General features: G+C 39.5%; 1 protein-coding gene across 1 annotated transcript in view; it reads left to right on the top strand.

Moving 5' to 3' along the window:
* Positions 1-6,220: 6,220 nt before the first annotated feature.
* The window catches only part of LOC136679017 (reticulon-4 receptor-like), a 99,232-nt gene continuing 94,012 nt past the window's right edge, over positions 6,221-11,440 (top strand). Inside the window, exon 1 of the mRNA XM_066657268.1 lies at positions 6,221-6,648. Coding sequence (XP_066513365.1) covers positions 6,627-6,648 — 22 coding nt within the window. The 5' untranslated portion in view covers positions 6,221-6,626. The remainder of the gene's footprint in view (positions 6,649-11,440) is intronic.

Raw genomic sequence — 11,440 nt, 5'->3', positions numbered from 1 at the left:
AAAGTAAAGAAAAGAAATGAAATGTGCAATTACTTGTTATTGTACAATAAAATGCGTCTTCTGCATCTAACCCATCTGGGGCAGTGAACACACACACAGCCACAGCGGTGGGCAGCCATTCTGGGCGCCTGGGGAGCATTTGGGGGTTCAGTGCCTCCACATAATGCCTAGTGAATACATTTGTAAAGCAGTGTTCACAAAGTCATGGCGTTAAATGTCAGTTATAATGTCTCAAAAACAATGTTATTTATAGGAATAATAATCTAATTTTCTTATTCATATTTAGAATGGAGGGCGGCACGGTGGCGCAGCAGGTAGTGTTGCAGTCACACAGCTCCAGGAGGTTGTGGGTTCGATTCCTGCTCCGGGTGACTGTCTGTGAGGAGTAGGTGTGTTCTCCCTGTGTCCACGTGGGTTTCCTCCGGGTGCTCCGGTTTCCTCCCACAGTCCAAAAACACATGTTGGTAGGTGGATTGGCGACTCAAAAGTGTCCGTAGGTGTGATTGATTGTGTGTGTGTGTCTGTGTTGCCCTGTGAAGGACTGGCGCCCCCTCCAGGGTGTATTCCTGCCTTGCGCCCAATGATTCCAGGAAGACTCTGGACCCACCGCGACCCTGAACTGGATAAGTGGTTACAGATAATGAATGAATGAATGCATATTTGGAATGTACACTGAAATGAACGACCTATAAAAATTTGAATGCTTAATGAATCTTAGCAAAATATTTTTCTGCAATGCTCAGCATGATGGTAATTAAGCAAATTATTAATAACTGTTGGGTATACATTATAAGATACAATCAGTTGAAAATATTTATTTAAACAATAGCGGGTTAGTGCTTACAAATGTATTAAAATGTACTGGAATGTTTTGCAGCATGTGACAGCTCTTTACAAAATAATTTTACTGTAAATGAGGAAAGGAAATGTGGAAGTATCCTGTAGCAGAAAATGACATAGATCTCTCTGCAACCAAAATATAATTTTTAATATTTAAAGAGTTAATGTTTTTACACATTGCCTGCTAGATGCAATTGCCAGATGCTTTGGTTGTTTTTTGCAAAACATGCTTTCAATTTTTGGTAGAAATTGGTAGCACTTTTTTTTCATTATGGCCTTTTCTCACCACCTTACCAATCACAGACATTCCAATGATGATTACATATGGTGTTTTGTACCTCAGCCATGCCCCTTCATGTCTTCAGAGGTCTCTCCTGGGTTTTAGATTTACTCTTACACCTGTTTCAGGTTGTTTCAGTTGGCTTTGGTTATTTAAACCAGAGACTGAAGCGTAGACATGATTTTTCTCCTTGTTTTGGATAACTGTCTTCTGCATTGTGATTTTTGGATTTTTCTGGTTTTGAACTGTGTGTTGCTCTTTAGTTTGAGTGTTGTGTCTCTGCATTTTATATTAAAAGCATGTGCTCAGATTACTGTCTCCTGGTCCTCTTTTTGTCACAGGAAAAATGCAGAAAACAGAACATTTAACAGAAAATCACACATTTTTACTCAGTCAATAAATTAAATGTGTAATATTTCAGTAAACGTCATCTCTTTTTTTTATTTAGACTTGCTTTCTTTGCTGTTCTTCAGAATCCTGGAACTGCTCTGAGATCAGGAATAAAGGACAGCATTGACGCACCACAGTTGATCCCTGCGCTTTCCCCATGAAAGGATTATTTCTCCAGAAGCCCTACGGCTTTGAAATCCACCAGCCCGCTCCATTTCATTACACCAATTAAAGAAGCTCATGTCTGCTGGGTACTACTGGGTCTTGTCTCACTCTGGACAGGGAGATGGGCAGGAGGCACCTTATGAGCCGGACGCTGGTCACCTGGGGAGGAATTAAGCTTGGGAAGAATTACACTTACATTTTCCCATGTTCTTCTTGAAAGCTATTGACTGATAAAGTCTAAGGCATTAAAAAAAGAACTAGGGCAACATTTGAGTCATTTCACATTCATACCTCCATACATTATGACTGCTGTCATAACAAAACCTCATATTCAGTTTAAATTGGAATTCCAGTTATTCAAAATGTATAATTCAGTGACTCCACAGTGACGGTGAAAGTAACCAGGGGTGTCAATTGCTCTGTGTATAATACTATTAATGGTAAAAGACTGGTACTTTGCCTTACAATTTCCTCTCCAGCGACTGGATTTTATAAAACACAGGCCAAAGCCAATCATAAAACAGCCAGAACAATCACATCGCTGTCTTTATCCAGTAGAAGCTGTGTCTGTGGGAACAGCTTTTACACTTCGGGGAAGGCTTTAGTCTAGATGCTGGAACATTTCTGTGAAGATCTGATGACGCAACCGAGGAATTTAAACAAGGTCAGGTTCCGATGCCGGATGATTAGTTCTGGATCTCAAACTGAACTCCACCTCATTCCAAAGGTATTACACGGTACTCCTTCAATTCAGAGAACACAGTTCCATGGCACTATTTGCCCAGTTCTGGGAGACTTTACTCTCCTCAAACCACCACAGCACATTAAACAACTGTGATGATCTAAATGTTGAAATTGTTAAAAAGAAAACGGGCTGTGTGGCAGTGATGCTACCTGTAGTGCCACCGTGCCACCCATAATGCCATTCATAGTCTATAACAATATGTGATGTTCAAATTACTTAAGCCCTATAAATATAACTGAAAATGGTACAAAGAACACATTTCAAATATTAAAACTGAGAAATACTATATACGATATAGGTATATATAAGATATATATAGATATATACTATATACTATATACTATATATGGTACCAGTCAAATGTTTGGACACACCCACTCAGGAAGGGTTTCCTTTGTTTTGGGCCCTTTTCCACACATTGTGAATGTACAGCACCAGTCAAAAGTTTGGACATCTTCTGCTTCATTGGTTTTTCTTTGTTTTTTATTATTTTCTACATTGTAAATGAATATGGAAGACATTAAACCTATGAAAGAACCCATAAGGAATTATGTAGTAAACAAAGTATTAAACAAACCAGAATATGTTTTGAACTTTATATTCTTCAAAGTAGCCAGCTTACGCGTTGATGACAGCTTTACACACTCTCTGTGTTTTCTCAGTCAGCTTCATGAGGTCGTCACCGGGAATGGTTTTCAGTGAACAGCTGTGGCCTTGTCGAGAGTTAATTTGTAGAACTGCTCTCCTTCTTAATGTGTTGGAGACCATAACTCGGGTTGTGCAGAGGTAGGGGCTGGTACACAGTTCTCTCCAGTGAATAGCCCTAGTTCACCAATGACTAATGAGAAGATGTGTCCAAACTTTTGACTGGTACTGTATATGCCCATTTCCTATATATTACCTCAATTTCCATGTGTAGGGCCACATTATACAAGCATGTCCCTTGTTGTTCAATGTGTGTGGTAACAGAAGACAACACAATTATGTGAAACATGTAGGTACTCCAACCAAAAGTTCCCAGAGCAAATTATGCTGTTTAGAAACCCAACACCAACATCTGAGCCATTAAAATAACATAAAAGCATAGCCAACGTACAACAGAACAAAGCACATTAAAGCTGTAAAGCTTTGAAATAGTTGGGCTTTATACAGTTTCATGTTCCTAAGTGTTTATCAACTCATTACATAATGGTTTTTAACTGAGTCACGGTTTATGATTCATTGAAGCTGCACAGTTAACTTTTATGATTAAAGCCAAAACGAAGCAACAAAACGGCAAAAGGAAGTGTTGCTAAAAAACTCTGAGGGAGAAAGGTGGAACACATTGTCCTCTCAAACCCCCAGCTGCAGTGAGGAGGTACCAGCAGTTCCATAAACTGCAAACAGCCCGAGAGGAGACATGATGCATGTAATCTATTGAGTCTAAACCTTGACTGTCTGAAGTAGAGTGGATTCTAGCTTTGCTTCTTCTCTGGAGGAGCTCCAAAGACACAAAGGGCTCTGTTGTTCAACTGTGACGCCTCTGACTTATTTGTGGTTTTCACATTGATTTCAAAGGTTTGAGTCCATTTTAATTAATATTTTTATCATTACATAACGTCTTTGAAAGGTGTTAATACTGAAATACAACACACTCATCAGAGTCTGTTAAATACAAAATGACTAGGTGGGTATACCATGCATGAACAGATTTTGCAGCAGGGCAACATTTTCAACAAGACTACACCAACCACAGCAGCTGATGTATTAGTTTGACAGCTGCTAGTCTTCCGCCTGTTCTCAGAAAGCTGGGTGAGTTGGGAAAGTTTGGAGAAATGGCCATTTGACAGACATGCAGCATCGATTACTGTGCAAATATTTTAGATCTGCAAAACTGGGAAATTTGCTGTAGTGATATTGAAACATTAGACCATTTTCTTCTATATTAAATATTATTGAAGTATTGAAAGGAGTGATGCCAACATATCGCTAACTCTGGCTGGATCTGTGGCGGACCTGGCATCACTTCAGCTTAAGTTTGTCCTGTCTACTAAACACCAATATCCTGCATCATATTCTCAGTCCTCATTCAGAGCATATTCTTCACAACACACACAAACATGTCCGCTTAGAGTGTCAGCCACTCTGGATAAGAGCATCTGGTAAACGTCATAAATGTAAATGTAAATGTTAGAAGAATGAGTGGGCAGTGACTTTACAGACTTCACTGCTTGGTCGGCATGGGGTCCACTGTTATCATACTGCTGCTGTTAATTGAAGAGAACTTAAAGTGTTAATACCCACTGGACGCCATATGTTGTGGGTCGATATGTCATGAATAAACGAAAGATGTATGCTGTGAATAAATGAATGAATGGATGAATGAATGAATGGATGGTAAAGTAGGATTAGTGGGAAGAGACTAGTTGATTTTCATTTGTGTTCTGGGGACTTAATCATTCCCTTATCAATGTCTTCAGCGTTTCAGCATCAATCAGAGTACCTCTCTCTCTCTCTCTCTCTCTCTCTCTCTCTCTCTCTCTCTCTAACTCTCTCTCTCTTTTTCCTTCTCTCTCTCTCTCTCATTTTCTCTTTTTCATTCTCTCTCCTGTCTCATTTTCTCTCTTTCTCTCTCTCGCTCTCTCTCTCTATCTCTCTCTCTAACTCTCTCTTTCTCTCTCTCTCTTTCATTATCTCCCTTTCACTCTCTCTCTTTTTCAGTTCTGTCCTGGTCTCTCTCTCTCTCTCTCTCTCTCTCTCTCTCTCTCTCTCTCTCTCTCTCTCTCTCTCTCTCTTTTTGATTATTTCTCTCACTCTACCTCTCATTCTCTTTTTCAATCTCTCTCCTATCTCATTTTCTCATATTCTCTCCTTTTCCTTCTCTCTCTCTCTCTCTCTCTCTCTCTCTCTCTCCCTCTCTCTCTCTCTCTCTCCCTCTCTCTCTCTCTCTCTCTCTCACTCTCTCTCTAGTCGCTGGGGGGCGTGTTGTACTCAAGAATCACTTCCACAGTGCGCGCGCGTGTTTGTTTCCGTCTCTTTTTCGTTGCCGTATATTCTTTCGTAAAGATCTTTCTGACGAGGCTGATTCTAAGACTCATATAAGACCCACCTTAAATATGATCTATATGATGTGCTGTTTAAGGTGGAATGCGAAAAAAAGTCTGCACGGGACTCGACTCTGCACTGTCTGAGCTCCACCCTAACACTCGATTTCTGATCAAGCGACGGGGCAACTGAATGGTGGGGGGAGGGGGTAGTGTGCAAAACTTTGGGCGCTATTGGTTTTTACTTTCACACGTTTTAGGGGATTATTGTTTAAAACGAGTGAGTTAAAAAAATAAACTATGACACCGTGCAAAAGTTTTGAGACATTATTCAGCTAACATCAGTTAACGAAGTGACCATTTTCCCGGAAATAAATCTGCACTGTGCTAATTAATTTTCACGCAATAAAACATTTGCGCAATATCTGTTGTAGCTTGAGTGTTCCCAGAACACATTCAACCTGGGGCTATCTCTCGTTTTACTTTCTTTATCTTTTCTTCTCTTGCACTTGCTCAATCTCTCTCCACTCTGTCTCTTTAACTCTCTCTCTCTCTCTCTCTTTAACCCTCTCTCTCTCTCTCTCTCTCTCTCTCTCTCTCTTTAACCCTCTCTCTCAATTTCTCTCTCTCAATTTCTCTCTCTCTCTCTCTCTCTCTCTCTCTCTCAATTTTTTTCTCTCTCGGTGCGCCCTCACTCCATCCACATCACCGCTCGTGTTGCTGGAGTACTGTTGTCGGATCTCTCTCTCTCTCTCTCTCTCTCTTTCTATCTCTCTTTGGAATCCTCTGCCTCCACCGTCTCGCGCTGTGCTTTTCTCCCCGTTCGCATCCCATCGGACTCCAGCGCCCCTCACTCTCTCTCTCTCTCTCTCTCTCTCTCTCTCTCTCTCTCCGCTCGTGTATGGTGTGTACAGATGAGTGTTAGGCTGGAGCTTTGCGGGACGCGCGGCTCTTTTCCGTCCCGCGCCTGTTCGGCGTGAAGCTGGGACGGACGCACGGACGCACGGAAGGACGGAAGGAAGGCTGGACAGGATGGCGCGCGCTTAAGGATTTTCTTTATTATTTTATCTCTTTGCAATTATTAATTCAGCGCCAAGAGCAAGCGGGAGATCTGCCGTCTGCTCAGGCGCGGAGGAGCGCTGCACACCGGATTTTACTCTTTAAAGGGATTTATTGATAAATCATGAAGACTTTTATTGTGGAGGGTAAGTAACAATGTCAGATCTTTTATCTAAAAAAAGTTCATGATTTGGGATGTGGCTGGTTAGATGCCCGAGTCGTTGTTGACTTATTGCATGACTGGATGGTTTAGGTGTTTTGCTGAACGAGTTACTGACTGACTGATGGACTGCATTCAGATACGGCAGCACACTAAATAATGTCTTGAACATTGTGAGTTGATCAGTTTCGTTGATTGATTGTAACCCAGTCTATGAGCTGAGAATCATGGCTCTGAGGTGACGCTTGCAGCTGTTCCTCCTCATTGTTCTTTAACTCTTACTGGGTTTAGCAGGGTCGGGGAGCTTTGTAGCTCCGTGGCTTAGTCACCTCAGGTGTGTGTGTGTGTGTGTGTTTTGGGGGATGGGGGGCGTTAAACAAATATATAAATAAATAACGAAGTAAATAAATAAATAAATAAATAACACCTTCTCACCTTCTGCTTTGGCTCAGCACTACAGAAGCTGGCAAGCTCATGTCTCTTAGTTCTAGTCCTGGATTAAACAAAGAAAAAAAAAAAAAAAGAACTAAATTCCTCTTTACACTCCATCATGGGCCATGAGGTCATGAACGTAACAGTGGGATGTTGACCATGACTATAGCTGAGGATCCGGGAACAGATGGAGAAGTCTGGATGAGGGACAAGTGAGTGGCCGAGCCTCTATCTGGACATCTCTATTCTGGACATCGTTAGTCTCGTAAATAAGACACTCCCATAAGAAGAAGCAGTTGGTCAGTATAGGGTTAAGGAACCGATGTCCCTCAGAGCATCTGAAATGCCTTTCATAAGCGTCCAGATTGCCAGGCTTAAAAAAAATAAATTAATAAAATAAATAAATAAAAAAAGTGGACACTTACTCATTTCACATCAAGTTCCAACAGGCGGAGTGAGATGTGAAACTTGGCACCTCGTCCATTTTCATCTCTCTGTCAACTGAAGCTCTGTCCAGGAAAGAAAAATAGTGGGTCATTCTTCTTCCATTTTACCAGAGATAAAACACTTGGCTCAGCACCTACCCCTCATCTTCAGCATGGTATTCAATGCAGTGTGAGCCATTCCCTTCAATACTGCTCTAAAGATGATATACAACAGCATTAAGGGTGTGTTAAGCTGGATTGCTGCACTTTCTCAGCTCTGAAATCGAATGCTTCTAATGTCTCTGTTTGTCTGCTTGAGTCTTTGAGCTTAGGAAAAGCTTAAGAGAGCATTCAGTCAAAAAAAAAAAAAAAAAAAAAAAGGAAAAGGGGGAGGTAGAGCACCTCTCCAGTGTTTTCAAGTGTGTAGATAACACTATCGGGGCGATGTTAACCTGGATTGCAGTTTCTGTTGCATGTTTCTTGCTCAGATCTGCAATCGAAAATTGCACTCATCCCTCTGTTTGTTTGCTTGAAGCTTAGATCTTGTGAAATGCTTAGTGAATGATTCAAAATTAATAATAAGACAAAGAAGAGGAAATGGTAGAGGGGGAGTAGACCTCCATTGTTGCCAAGTGAAGAGATAACATTATCAGGGTGTTGTTAACCTAGTGTGCAGTGATTCTGTTGCATATTTCTTGCTCAGCTCTGCAATCAGATTTTATTATTACTAGTATTAATGTTATTATTTGTAGTAGTATTTACAGCTTTAATTTAATAAAATTATTCAGTCTAATAAAAATGGTGGGTGGTGAATGGATAACATTACTGGGTTGCATTGTTTCTGTTGCCTTTTTTCTTAGCTCTCCAATCAGAATCTATCAGTATGTCTCTGATTGTTAGAAACTGTGAGCTTGTAATAAGTATAGGACAATATTCAGTCAACAACATATAGAGGCAGCTGAAGGGGGAGCCTCCTCCTGTGTTGGTGTTCGTTTTTACATGAAGACATGATACTTTTGAGGCAAAAATTCTCTGCCATCAGAATGCACTTATATCTCTGTTTATTTACCCGAAGCTTTTGTTAATTTTTCATACATTCTTATAGAGCAGTCCTCCAGTGTATTCCACTGAATAGATAACAATATTTAGGTGATGTTAACCTGGACTGCAGGCTTTGGGCTCAGCTCTGCAATCACAACTTGCCAGTTTCTATGTTACTTGCACTCAAGAGGGAAAGAAGCTACAGTACTCCACCCAGAGCTTGTTTAATGCAGCAGCTGCAGCAGCCTCAGCCCCAGCCCCAGGCTTAGTCTCCTTATTAGGAAAAAGGTTACAGCCCTCAATTCCCATTCCTGGAATTTTGCACATGGCCTGCTACACACTCCTTCACACAAGCAAAAGCCTTTATTTGGTGAAGCTGAGCTGGTCAGTACATGAGCGAAACCCCAGGGGGAGCTGAGGGGATTCATGCAGATGGCACATTCGCCATCAGCTCCCACCGACCAGCTTCTGAGATGCAGAAAAAAAATAAATAAATAAACAAAATAAAAAAAACCGCGCCACAAAAAAAGCGGATAGACTCTGGCAGAAGTGGCAGAGTGGAAAAAAAAAGAAATAAATAAAAAACACTCCTGACCCCTAGTAAATGTGGGGGCATCTAATGCTTTTCACAGAGTTGGACCCAAATGTATTTAACTGGAAATAACAATTAACTGAGAAGTGAGAGAGAAAGAGAAAAAAAAAGAAAAAGTGAAAGACAGGAATGAAAAACGATAAAATCCTTCAGTCCTTTCTACAAGACAGCAATGTTTATATCTGATCTTTCGTTGTGTGATTGGAGAGCTGAGAGAGAGAGAGAGAGAGAGAGAGAGAGAGAGAGAGAGAGAGAGAGAGAGAGAGCTACTCTGAGTTGAATCTTTTAATCACTTTAATCTTAGAGTTTCTCATAAAGAGCCTCTTTCAGTCTGACCCACTGACAACGGACCTGTTTAAATATCATTAATCATAGTCATTCCTGTTTGAGATTGAAATGTTGGTCCATTGAGTATTTTCCAGTGTTATTTTGATTAGGAATTCATACTGGAATTGTATTTATTTCTAAGATATTGAAGATCCACTGACAGTACCTATGTTTTTTCAGTCCAAATGGGCTTTCTTATTGTGAGACTGGAATGTTAGCCACCACTGAGCAATTCCAATGTTACTTTGATGAAAATTTAATACGGGAATCTTCATGTTATTGAAGATCCACATATGATAGACATTCTTATCTGTCATTAATTATATATTCCCCCCAATTTGAGATTTTATTCTCACTGTCATTTTGAAGAAGAAATTATATGTTTTACTTTTGAGATTGAGATTCACTCATCAGCTGTTGTTCTGTTTTTTTTTTTTTTTTCAAGTTTATTTTGATGAAAAATTCATACTGGAAATGACATGTTTCTACATATGTAAGACATTTATTTTAATTTGCACTTTCTTGAAAATTAAAGGCGCTACAAAGGGTTATTTGAGTGATGCAACAGAAGAATCACATTTGGTTCCTTAAAGAACCCTTTTTGCTAATACATTTTAAATTGATAAAAAACATTTGCATCAAGTAAAATTTCTTTAAACCTTTAAAGTGTTTTTCACACTCACACATCTCTTTAACAAGCATGGTTCTTTATGAAACCAATAGTGATTATTCTGTGGCATTGCTCAAAAATGCTTTGTAGCACCTTTATTTTTAAGAGTGCCAGTCAATCGCTACAGACCTCCAAACTTCACATGGCCCCTTAGTTCCAGTAAAAAGAACTCTTAATGCTTTTGCAGACCAATAGATTTTGGACAATTTCATGCTTCCAACTTTGTGGGAACAGTTGCCCCCTTTCTGTTCTAACATGACTGTGCACCAGTGCACAAAGCAAGGTCCATAAAGACATGGATGAGTGAGTTTGGCATGGAAGAACTTGACTGGCCTGAGTTCTAGCTTCAACCTGATAGAACACCTTTGGAATGAATCAGAATTGAGACTGCAAGTCAGGCCTCTTCAACCAACATCAGTGTCTTACCTTACAAATGCACTGGTCATAGATTTTTAAGAGTGCCATTTGTAGTGGATGTGATATATGAATAAGGTTAGCTTGAGCGAATACTTGCTTAAAACAACTTCTGTATTCGTTATACACCAGAATGGCAGATAATTATTCAGTGATGTTAGGCTAAAAATGTTTAGTCTATGAACAATTATTTGTCTTACTCTTTAACCCATAAAATTATTACGATTCTTTAAAGCTATCCACATAAATATAATCCCATTTTTTTATTTTTAATATATATTTATATACAGAAAAAAACATATATAAACATAAAAAAAACAATATATATGGTTATTGGCATATATTTCCCATAATTCCCATTAAATTCTGTAAAGTAATCTTGCAGCTTTACATTTTGGAGTTTTTTGAATGTCTAATGGTCAATTAATAACCAATAATGAGTTAATGAACTACATAATTAACACCCCTTATTTCTCATGTTGACCCTTTGAACCATCTGTAACAGTGAAGGCTGAGCCCAGCTGCTTGTATATTTCCTGGTTCCAGTTAGCAATAAATAAGTGTTGATATTGTCTCTTAGGCATGTTTTATGTAGCTTATTGGGGGCAATATAAACATTGTTGCTCTTACTGTAATTGTTTACAGCTTATTCATACACTCTTTAAAAGGCTAGTTTTTTAAGGGCTCTTCAGTAGAGACAGCAGATCTATACAGAACCAAACACACTTAAAGGACAATTTTGCATGCTTACAAAATACTTTCCTTCATAAAAGCATACTTCAGACTGATAGAAAGATAAATATTGTAGATTGTTTTTTGTAGAAATGTGTTGCAATATTAAGATGTTGCCTGTTAGAGTTAGAGTATAAGAACTGTT

This window comes from Hoplias malabaricus, chromosome Y (assembly GCF_029633855.1).
Source record: "Hoplias malabaricus isolate fHopMal1 chromosome Y, fHopMal1.hap1, whole genome shotgun sequence".
NCBI classification, from domain to species: domain Eukaryota; kingdom Metazoa; phylum Chordata; class Actinopteri; order Characiformes; family Erythrinidae; genus Hoplias; species Hoplias malabaricus.
The sequence above is the reverse complement of the archived record's forward strand: the minus strand, read 5'-3'. Positions and strand labels throughout refer to the sequence as shown.